General features: G+C 37.7%; 1 protein-coding gene across 8 annotated transcripts in view; it reads right to left on the reverse strand.

Annotated features, from left to right (window-relative positions):
* Positions 1–260: 260 nt before the first annotated feature.
* Positions 261–12549, reverse strand: part of satb1b (SATB homeobox 1b) — a 65036-nt gene continuing 52747 nt past the window's right edge. For all 8 annotated transcript variants that reach the window (XM_084089628.1, XM_084089630.1, XM_084089632.1 and 5 more), the window contains 2 exons: positions 5253–5459; positions 261–1002 (listed from right to left, as the gene is read on the reverse strand). In XM_084089628.1, coding sequence (XP_083945754.1) covers positions 451–1002; positions 5253–5459 — 759 coding nt within the window. In that variant the 3' untranslated portion in view covers positions 261–450. The remainder of the gene's footprint in view (positions 1003–5252; positions 5460–12549) is intronic.

The following is a 12549-nucleotide window of genomic DNA, read 5'->3' on the forward strand; positions in this document are numbered from 1 at the left end:
AGTCAAATAAGTTGCATTTACAGCAAACATAATCATACTGTTATATGTATATACAGTTACTGTGCTATAAAGTGTCTTCGGTCAGCATGGATTTGTATGGACTATTTATGACTAGGCTACTTATAATGTTTTTGTGCAGTTTGAAGCGTGACAGCCCAAATCGCCATTCACTTCATAAGAAACTGGTTTTCAAAAAACGATTTTTCTTCATTTAAGAGTGAACTATTCCTTTAAGAATTTTTTATTTATTTAATTTTTTTACATTTTGTGTGTGCAGATTATTGAAATGATGCACGAGTCTTTACAGTGAAATAATCCACGCATTACAAAAAAACTGTGAAAGTTAATCATCTGTGTATTATTCAGTCTGGTGTAAAAAGTCTTACAGTGTCGCTCATGGAACACAGACAAGCGAGTGAAAGAGATTCAGATTGGGATGGTCGAGGTCCGTCACTCTTTGGCCTCCTGCTCAGTTTGGGCCGGGCCCATAGCGTGCGCTTCGTTCGCCAGGTGTTCCTCCAGTTTAACGGAGAACATGCTGTTGTTGGTCTGAACGCTCTCGTCCAGCTCGGTCATCAACTCGCTGTCCTTGAAGTCCGTCAGGCCCTCGTCCTTGTGGTTGATGCTCGAGGGGAACCCCACGGGCTCTTTCAGCTTGCCGGCGTGGTTGATGTAGAAGCGCTGGTTCTGGAAGAACTTGATGATGGTGTGTTTGGGCAGGTCGAGCTGAGCTGAGAGTGTGTGTATGGCCTCCTCGTCGGGATACAGGCCCACGTCCTGAATGAAGCTCTGCAGGATCCCCAGCGCCTCCATGGAGATCCGGTTAGTTTGGCGGCTCTTGCATCGGTTCTCGTCCTCCGTCTCCGCCGGTGAAGCCATGGAGGGCTGTCGGGGGGGCAGGCGAGGGCCCGTCTGCTGCAAGGGCTGCTGGGATAGCGGAGGCTGAGAGGGGTGAGGCAGGGGCGGCTGGGCTTGGAGCTGAGAGGACGGGTGTTGATGAGTCTGAGAAAACAGAAGCACAGGGGAAGGTTTCAATCAGTCTGAAATATACATTTTAGAACATTAGTGTTTAAGAATGTATTTATTTGAAAAAATTGTCATTTTAAGAATTAAGAATCATTTTCTCTCTTGGTTTGAGTCCATTATGCCAGAAATAAAATTAAATAAAAATTAAAAAGAAAAACATTCTTGTTCAATAATTTGATCTTTTGTTTTGAGTCCATTACAATAAAAAAAGAAAGAAGAAAAAAAAGAAAAAAGAGAAACATTGTTGTTTAATAATTTGATATTTTGGTTCAAGTCCATTACAATCAAAATAAATAAGATAAAATAAAAAAGATTGTTTAATAATTTGATGCTTTTGCACTGATGTCAAACTTATCCATTTGTTAGGAATAATTTAATCTTTTGTTTGAGTCAATAAAATAAAACATTTGTTTAATATTTTGAAGTTTCTGTATTGATGTCAGACTTGATTTGTTAAGCATTAATTGATGCATTGGTCTTATTCCATTATGGAACTAAACTAAACTAAACTAAAAACTAAACTAAAATAAAACTAAAGTAAACTAAAGTAAACTAAAGTAAACTAAAGTAAACTAAAGTAAACTAAAAACTAAACTAAACTAAACTAAACTAAACTATAAACTAAACTAAACTAAACTAAACTAAACTAAACTAAACTAAACTAAAATAAAATAAAACTAAAGTAAACTAAAAACTAAACTAAAGTAAACTAAACTAAACTAAAATAAAACTAAAGTAAACTAAACTATAAACTAAACTAAACTAAACTTTTAAGTTAGAGTCATTAATTATATAATAAAATAAATAAAATAAAAGGAGATGATGAAATAATTTTCCAGCAAAAATAGCCACACTGTGATCAACAAATGATGATATATGATTTTCTTCATTCATCTGAGGGATTTCCAGCTTTACCTGCTCTCATTAATGACAGAACACGTGAACACGAACGCCAACTCTCTCATCAGAATATTCACATTAACAGAGCCGGTCTGTTGATTGCTTATCAAGCCCTATTGAAACGCTGTAGCTCAACACGGTAAACACAGACTCATGGTGTGTGTGTGTGTGTGTGTGTGTGTGTGAGAGATGTGCTATCGGTGTCTGTGTTATGGCCACTTTCACATCGATCTAAACACATGACACATTTGCTCTGAAATGTGCCATTGTTAGTGGGTTTGGGCCATTGTCGCTGCAGCTGCTGCTTTCCATACACTATACAGACGGCTTTTCCTGGGACATTCCCAAAGGGAACGGGAATGCTTGATAACATTTTAGCAAGTGCACTAGACTCCTGATAACATTTCAAAGACACTGGAATACAATAGGCAGAAATAAATGGGACATGAGCAAGAACAAGACATCAAGGTCAACAACTGGCATGCAGTGCATTAAAGCTGAAGTGTAATTCTACATTCTGAAACAAACACTGACGGACATAATGAGTTGTGTTTGCTCAACAGAAAGCTGTTTCTTAGCATCACGTCGCACCTAAAAACTCTTTAACCGAGGTAAAAATCACAGCAATGTACGGCATTTTGTATTTTATGGCTTTACTTTACTTTACTTTTCTTTTTAAAATAAATAAAATAAAATAAAATAAAATAAAATAAAATAAAATAAAATAAAATAAAATAAAATAAAATAAAATAAAATAAAATAAAATGAGAGACATTCGTTTATTAATTTGATCTGGTTTGAGTCATTTACAAATACAATAAATAAAATTAAAATTCTTGTTTGATAATTTGATCTTTTGGTTCGAGTCAATTACAATAATAATGAAAAAACAAAACAAAACAAATTACATATAATATAAAAAATAATGAAGATTCCTGTTTCATAATTTGATGCTTTTGCACTGAACTTATTCATTTGTTAGGAATAATTTGATCTTTTGGTTTGAGTCAATAAAATAAAAGGTAAAAGTGGTAAATAAGAGGTAATTTTTGTATTTTGTACAAAAGAGGCATTTTGTATTTTATGGCTTTATTATCCCACAGAATGCATTTGTTTACGCATTTATGTTTATGTAAATGCTTGTTAACACTTAACAATAAGGTGTCATTTCTTAACATTAATGCATTAGCTAACATTAACAACATGCAAAAATCTCTGTTAATGCTGGGTAAAATATATAGAATTGTTCATTGTTTGTTCATGCTAGTTCACAGTGCATTAACTAATGTTATCAGATATATCTTTTGATTTAAAGGTGTAGTGGTAAATGTTAAAAATGAACATGGAAATGCTAGCTAATATGAGTAGCCAAGCTCGGGTCTCCACGTCTTAAGTGGTGAAAATGGAAGTGAATAAATGTTTTTCTTCCCGCATAATATTTTCTTGGAATGACCATATGCTTGCGAGTAAACAAAATAATATCTGATCAAATACGCAGCTGTAACCACAAGAACTTGGGGATTTTTGTGATTAAATTTAGATTGTGAATAGTGATGAATTTATCAAAATAGCTAGCTGTCCTTAATATCTAAATGCAGACAAACGATGTTGCTAATGACTGCTACGCTTACACAGCAAACCTCCACACTTCACATGATCAGAAGAGTCCTAATTAGACATGTTTCTGGTAAAATACAACAAAAATAAAGGCATTACCACATGGTTATTTAATACATAAACCCTCTTACATTGAATTTCCAACAAAAATAGTTAAATAACTATAGGCTTTAATCAGGGGAACGGCGTATTTCATTTCTGACAGGAATGATTGTTCAATGGATTGTAATGTAGTTTAAAGTCCCCCTCTGGTGAAACTCAAGTTTTTAATGTAGTTTATATGTCTATGTGGTGTTTTTAATACGCTTTAAGACAAACCATGTGTAAATTCATAAGTCGACAGCATTGCTGAGTATTTCCTCCTTAAAACTGCAGTGAACCAAAGACAGTCTCAAAAACACGCTTTGAAATCGCTGGTGTTTCTGACGTCACAAATGACCTTGTAACCAATCAGATCAACGTGTGATCGTCAACCAGTGGATCTCTGAGCTGAGTGAGTGAGTGGAGGCGGGGCTCATTTGCATATTCATAGAACCGCGTATACTAAATGAGGCAAGGGTGTCGAGTTACATTCAAGATATTTTAAGGCATGAAGTAAATATGTAATTTTGGTGATCAAAGATGAGTTTTAAGGAATACAATGATTGACTACAGGGGGACTTTAATACACACACATATACCAGCCGAATTTTGATTCAAAAGACAAAATAGTTTTGAAAGGTGTGTTATGAAAATGACATGATCTAGGACTATACACAGCCTGGTTTACATTGGTGTTAAGTGAAGGTCTATGGTGTGTGTGTGTGTGTGTGTGTGTGTGTGTGACTGACCTGTAGGGGGTCTGTGGTGTGTGTGTGTTGTTTGTGACTGACCTGTAGGGGGTCTGTGGTGTGTGTGTGTTGTTTGTGACTGACCTGTAGGGGGTCTGTGGTGTGTGTGTGTGTGACTGACCTGTAGGGGGTCTGTGGTGTGTGTGTGTTGTTTGTGACTGACCTGTAGGGGCTCTGTGGTGTGTGTGTGTGTGTGTGTGTGTGTGACTGACCTGTAGGGGGTCTGTGGTGTGTGTGTGTGGCTGACCTGTAGGGGGTCTGTGGTGTGTGTGTGTGTGTGTTGTTTGTGACTGACCTGTAGGGGGTCTGTGGTGTGTGTGTGTGTGACTGACCTGTAGGGGGTCTGTGGTGTGTGTGTGTTGTTTGTGACTGACCTGTAGGGGGTCTGTGGTGTGTGTGTGTGACTGACCTGTAGGGGGTCTGTGGTGTGTGTGTGTGACTGACCTGTAGGGGGTCTGTGGTGTGTGTGTGTTATTTGTGACTGACCTGTAGGGGGTCTGTGGTGTGTGTGTGTTATTTGTGACTGACCTGTAGGGGGTCTGTGGTGTGTGTGTGTGTGTGTGTGACTGACCTGTAGGGGGTCTGTGGTGTGTGTGTGTGACTGACCTGTAGGGGGTTTGTGGTGTGTGTGTGTGACTGACCTGTAGGGGGTCTGTGGTGTGTGTGTGTTGTTTGTGACTGACCTGTAGGGGGTCTGTGGTGTGTGTGTGTGTGTGTGTGTGTGTGTGTGTGAAACTGACCTGTAGGGGGTCTGTGGTGTGTGTGTGTTGTTTGAGACTGACCTGTAGGGGTCTGTGGTGTGTGTGTGTGTGTGTGTGTGTGTGTGTGTGTGTGTGACTGACCTATAGGGGTCTGTGTGTGTGTGTGTGTGTGACTGACCTGTAGGGGGTCTGTGGGCACATGCATCAGGTGAGCTGGTCTGTCCACATGGTGCTGCTGTCCTCCGTTGCTCTCCTGCTCATATATCGCATCACGCTCCATTTGGGACAAACTCAGGAACCGGCGGATCATGGAGAGGTTCTCCCAGAGTGTGCGGTTCTCCGGGGACGGGTCTTCTTTCCAGCGCAGGAGTTCACACAACCAACCCTGCAAGAGAGAACACACACCTCGGATTTATTCATGTTCGTGGACATCTCTTCTGCTCACCATGGCTGAGTTTATTCGTTCAAAAACAAATAAAAATTAATAAAATATTATTATAATGTAAAATAGCTGTTTTGTGTGTGAATATATAGTAAAGTGTAATTTATTCCAGTGATCAAAGCTGAATGTTCAGCATCATTACTCCAGTCTTCAGTGTCACATGATCCTTCAGAAATCATTCTAATATGATGATTTGATGCTCAAGAAACATTTATGATTATTATCGGTGTTGAAAACAGTTGTGCTGCTGCTTCATATTTTTGTGGAAACTGTGAAAATATTTTTTTCAGGATTCTTTGATGAACAGAAAGTTCAAAAGAACTGCATTCATTTGAAATAGAATCTTTTGTAACGTTATAAATGTCTTTACTGCCACTTTAGATTAATTAATACATCCTTGATGAATAAAAATCTCTAAAGCAAAATATTACTGATCACGAAGTTTGAAAAAAATTTTTTAATTTAACATTAAGCTTTTTTGATATATATTTATGTTTATATACACACTTTTTAGGATTCTAATCATTATATTATTACATACACACAGAGAACATGAACATTATATTCATGAGTATAATAACTTCACTCAACTTTAGAACTAATTCACTACAAACATTTAAAAATGTAAATATGCTAAATCTTGTTAATGATTTTGTTTAGTACATAGTTTGAGAGAGGGGTTGCTTCCTGAAAAATGTACAACAAGAATCATAAATTGAATTAGGGAACTAAAAAATGAATCAGAACTGTTAGAGGCCCTTTCCCATTTATGCCCTTTTTTAGTCTTGATGTTGTTTCAGGCTCTACTAGAACAGGTTTTCCTGCTTGAATGTTGATTATTTTCCTCATATTCTCCATTGTTGCGGCTCCTCTCTTCCCAGTCTGTCAGTAACGCTCTGTTTAGTTCCTGTCTCTATGAAGCCCCGCCTTCTGAAAAGCACACTATGCTCTGATTGGTCGGCTGGGGCAGTGTGTTGTGATTGGTTGAGCGCTTCGAGTGTGTTTGGGAAATGTCCCGCCCCTTACCATAACCGCCAGTTTAACACACTACTAACTCAATCAGGCCCCGCCCCTTTATTCTGCGCATTAATTATTTAAATGAGGAATATTGTGACGTTTGTTCCCGGAAGAAACTCAAGACTACAATGGAGGCGTTTCAGGAGTTCAGAAACACTGACGCTAATATAGAGAATAACTCTCAATCATGCTCAAACGGCAACATTACACACTAAAGAAAGATGAACATGGAATAATTCACATTCCTAATATAACTAGCAGTAAAACGCTAGTTTTAGGAAAGGAAAAGAGTGTTTCCAGCTATCGAATCCTGGCACACTTACAAACGTGATGCTGTAATCTCCAGGCCAGTGTGTGGCAGCACCTTTCATTTCCACAGGATTACCCAGCACACACACACACACACACGGAGCAGAAGCCAGAGCCACACCAGAGCGCTGCATGGCAAAGATAACTCAGCATTTCTGTTGTCCCATGTTCCTGCTCCTCCCGAAAGCCATGTAAAGCCCCAGAGAGAGGCTCATCACAGCTCACCTTGTTCCTTTGCCACGTTTATTGTCACATTTTGTTTTATTTGCCGGCGCAGGGATTTGAGCTGCGTTCCTGCTGTGATGTCTGTAGCCCAACACAGTTCAAACACACACACACACACACACACACCTTATCGCAGCCATTAAGCACACTATCGTAAAATAATCCTCAATCAAACATCTGCGGATAAAACGGCAAACAAATCCCGCTGAGCCAAAGAACGAGCCACCGGGAAAAGAAAAATCACCGTGCAACCAAACCATAAAGAGTCAACAGAGGTATTAGCATTAATGCTGCAGCGTTACAGAACACACACACAACAATACACTCGTTTTGCATTGGACAGCTGATAGTGTAATGCTCTCTGGGCCTTGAAGACCTGAAAAAGCGTTTGTATTTGTCCAATTGCATTTCTTCCACTGTCTTACCATAAACAGAGCGCGCTCGCAGAGTCGGCCTGCATACGGGAACATTACTAGGATTTGTTTAGCCAATTCTGTCAAACACTATAAAGGATAATGCGCATTATTGAAGGATATGGAGATAGAAAACTAGTCATGTATTACTAACTCTGACTACAGCTCGGCTAGCCATGATGTTCAAACATACTGAGGAGAAGTAAATTGCTCTTTAAAGCAGTTCTTAGTTGTTTTGTTATGCTTGTTGAGAAATAAAAATGACTTATGAGTCAAAAGTCGACGTACAGTAAGAGTACAGAGCTAGGAGAATGTCTGAGCTCATAATGAGATCTTCTGATGGGAAAACTGGACACAGATTGAGAAATGACTTTCAATCACTTCTGAAGCTCTAGATGAGAAATACACACAAGATTATACCTTTTTTTATTAATAAAATAAAATCACTAATAAAATTAAATATTAATAATAATAATTATAAAAATGTATAAAATAACTAACTAAAAAAAATTAATAAAAAATAATTTGTTTTATTTTTGGTGTGAGATTTATCCAGTATCCATATGAAAGAATCACTAGTGAAATCCCTCATTTATTTTTATTAGGCAATGAAATGGAGATGCTGTAGTCTCCAGATGTTTGTCCTGAAACACCAAAATAAAAAATAAATAAAAAAATCGATTAAATATGGCTTTTATTAATAAGTCAAATTTAAGTGAAATTATTTTTAAATTTTATTTTATTTAGTCATTTTATTGTATTATTAAGTCAAATTTAATTGATACATTTAATTACATTTGGCTTAAAAGAAAATTAAGCTTTAAGATTTTATTTTATAATTAAGCCAAATTTAATATATATATATATATATATATATATATATATATATATATATATATATATATATATATATATATATTTTTTTTTTTTTTTTAAACATCAGGAGACTTCAGCATCTGTATTTGATTTCCATTTCATTGCCTAATAAAAAATAATTAATAGATTTCACTAGTAGTGATTCTAGTGAATCTCAAAAAAAAAAAAAAAAAAAAAACATATCCAGGTCACATTTCACACCAAAAATGAAATAGTGAAATAAAATAAAATAAAATCTTAAGCTATTTTTTTTTTAATTAATTAATTAATTTTTTTAAGCAACATTTTTTTTTTTTTTTTGGTGTGAAATATGAACATAAAATGTTCTTGACATATTACAGCTCAACTTTACAAGCCAGGTATGTTAGCCAAACGTCCATAAAGACGGTGAGGTTGTGGGACGGGTCAAGCGGCGCGGGACGAGCGGGTCCACCAGAGCCTCCATTGTGTTCGAGGTATAAATAGCAGTGGTGCATTCTGATAAAAATATTTCTCTTGCACACAATGGCTGAATTCATGCGTAAGATTCACCCAACTAAGCAGGACAGTGTGTGTGAGGGCCGAGCGGTCACAAGCTGCCAATGAGACACGCACAGGACACAACTGTGAGAGAACAGCGTGGCGTTTATGTCCCTCGCCCTGCCCGAGATGCCAGCGAGCACATTAATAACCTTGGGATTGAGTTCAGGAGCCCCAGACAGTTGCACATCACAGTCACATGGCACCATCAACACCTTTTTATTATCTCATTTTCTCCTTATCGTCCCCTCGCTCACCCCGTTCTGCCAGGACTCACACTCCTCTGAGACCATCCCGGTCTCAAATCGCCACTGGCATCCCAGTTCATATATACACTTCTAATACGCACTAAAACTGTGTACTTGTCTAGTGACTTTCGAGATTGTAGAGACTACAGTAGTTCTGGACAAGGTTGTGGGAAACTTCCTTGCTGTGGTTTAAACTACTGATACGCATTTAAAGGAACACACCGACTTTTTGGGACTTTAGCTTATTCACCGTATCCCCCTGAGTTAGATAAGTCCATACACACCCTTCTCATCTCCGTGCGTGCCATAACTCTGTCTGACGCACCACTAGCCTAGCTTAGCACAAAGACTGGAGGTAAATGGCTCCAGCTAGCATACTGCTCCCAATAAGTGACACAATAACGCCAATGTTTTCCTATTTACATGTTGTGATTTGTATAGTCACAGCGTGTACGAATAACAAGGTCACATGAGACAGCCATCTTCTAACCGTAGACATACTGGGAACTATATTCTCAGAAGACGAAGCACTGCTACTTGGGCGGAGTGATTTATTCAGTATTTAGCAGTATGCTAGCTGGAGCCATTTACCTCCAGTGTTTGTGCTAAGCTAGGCTAGCTGTGCGTCAGACAGAGTTACACAGATGAGAAGGGTATGTGTAGACTTATCTAACTCTGGGGGATACGGTGAATAAGCTAAAGTCCCAAAAAGTCGGCGTGTTCCTTTAAAGTACAGTCGAGAGACCCATCAAGAAAAAGCAGGAGGCTACTTTAAGAGGGCAATAACTTTTTTAAGTAACAAATCACACTTTTTTATGGTACCAAGTGAGGGCGATGGCATTAAACAGCATCTGAGCAGATCAATTTACATTTCATACCACCAATATAACTAGAAAAAAATGGAAAGGAAACAATTCTGAGGAAGATACTCAATTGAGTAAGATTCTGAAAGGCCAGAAAATGTAATCATAATCATAATCATAAATCATAATATTAAAATAAATATAAATAAAGCATGCATTGTCTTAAAAATTATACTAAACATGTACCAATATATCACCTTCTCTAATGGCGCGTTTCCACCGAGCGGTACGGTACGGTACGGGTCGGTACCCTTTTATTTGCGTTTCCACTGCCAAAAGTTGAGAATGGTACCAAAAAGCCGAACCGTACCGTACCACTTTTTGGGTACCCTTCCGTTGGGGTACCTAGCACAGTGGTACGGTACTAAAAGGTGGAGCTAGACTCACTGCAGGACGTTGATTGGTTGACAGAGAATCGTCACTTGCGCGTGCTACGAGGGGAATGACAACATAAGAAGCGCCATTTTTTTATATACAGTTTAATATAATATACTGTTACTGTGTCACGAAATGTAATTTTAAGAGTTTTTCAGGCGAGAATGTAGTTGTTTAAAGCTCTAATCTGTGGTTTATTTATAAAGATGATTTGTTTTTCCCCGGTTGTGAGATCCATGCGATCAGCGGGCGCTCGGCGCTCATGTTTCCCGGCTGGATGAGCCTTTCCTCGGCTAAGTTAGTTCTTCTGACGTTCGCCGATGACTCCGACGGTAGTGGTTAAACATGAGATATAATTCGTCTTGTGTAGACCTAACGGGCGATCTTTGGTCTCGTGAATATATAATTCGTTCCCTGTCAATCGTTTTGACTGAGGGCTAAGTTTAGTTTCATATTATAGGCTATTTGTATTTAACTTTACTGTTGTAATGTTAGACTAGCGCAGCATTTGGACATTTGACTGAATTGTTTGCTTTATTTCTTATTGTATAGCTTCTTGTACCTTTTACTTAAACTTTTATATTGGCTATTATTGATAAAACTGAAATTTTACAAAAAGAAATATGGTTTCTTGTCATTTTCTTATTACAAGATTATCACTGATGTTTATTGCAACATTTGTACAAATGCATATATTGCCTGTAATGTGTAATTTTTTTTATTATTTAAACGAAAAGAGGTAACGTTAGGGTTGTGTTTTAAATCGTTTTGTTATAAATAGAATAACGTATAACGTGCAGTGAATAATCAATATGCGTTGCGCATGAACCACATTTGTGTCCCTATAATGTTTAATTTATTTAAATGAAAACGAAAAGAGGCAGAGTAGTGTTTTATAACATATTTCGTTTTATTGTTGCTTAAATTTGTACATACAGAGTAACAGAGATAACCGGAGTAGCAGAGTGAGCTGAGTGACGCTTTTAAGAACGCGCTGTACCATGTGCATGTAGGAGTGAGTCGCACATGGCAAGTACAAACTTTGCGTACTTAATATTGAGAAAAGCCTAATGTCGGCGCTTGTCTTCTTGTGACAAACATGTCGAGGAGCAAGAACAAGATCTGCTGTATGTCATCCATTGTAGTTTACTATGTTCTTCTTCGCGCGAAAATTACGTCGATCGAAACACCACGCCTATCAAGTAAGGGTACTGTTGGCAGTGGAAACGCTAGCCAGATCATGGTTAACAGACCCGAACCGTACCGTACTGTACCGTACCGTACTGTACTGCTCAGTGGAAACGAGCCATTATAGAAAAAAAACCTATAAAACTTAGATTTTTTTTTTTGACAATTATTTTTTTTATTTTATAAATAAAAACAAAGAAAAATAAATGACTACACATATATATATATATATATATATATATATATATATATTAGTATAATTATAAAAAATAAAGATATATTTTAAGATGTTAAAAGAGAAAGAAAAGAATATATATATGTATATATTTAGTTCTTTAAATATTATGAATGTCAACAATGTACGTTTTATCTATTTAATTTTATACATATCTCTCAACATACAGTAGGCTATACCTCAAATTACACCAAAAAAAACCAAAAAACTTCCGCTATGTCATAGTTGAGACGCACTAATCCTAATCTTTCACACTATATAGTTTGTATATTATGTAAATGCTGATGTCCGATCAGCTGATATCTCCGTCAGCGCTGTCTCCAGATCAGTGCTCTGCCCTCTCCGACACGACCGTTCGCTTATCAGTCATCGCATCGTCCACTGCCTTTCTCAAACAAGTCAGCAAGTTTGGCTAGAGATACGGTCTCCATTAAACACACACACACACACACACAAACTCCTGGACTGTCGCTCACACGGACGCCTGTCAGAAACCGCAGTCTGGGGGCAGATGTTAAACAGCCATGCTTTCTTTTTCCCTCCTTTCCATTGTTTTTAAATAAAGATGCTAATCCATTGTTATGGCTTCAGCCTTGAGCGCGTCGAAGTAAAAACAAAAGCGAGAAACAAACATCTTGATGTCAGGCAGAGGGCTTCAGTGTTCAACAGACAAAGCATTATTGTTTCCTTCTCCACCGCCCTCCTGAATCTGGCACCGGCTCAGCTTTGGCAGACAGTGTCATGCAGATCAATTCAAAAGATAAT

Source organism: Abramis brama, assembly GCF_963993115.1.
Source record: "Abramis brama genome assembly, chromosome: 17".
Taxonomy (NCBI): Eukaryota; Metazoa; Chordata; class Actinopteri; order Cypriniformes; family Leuciscidae; genus Abramis; species Abramis brama.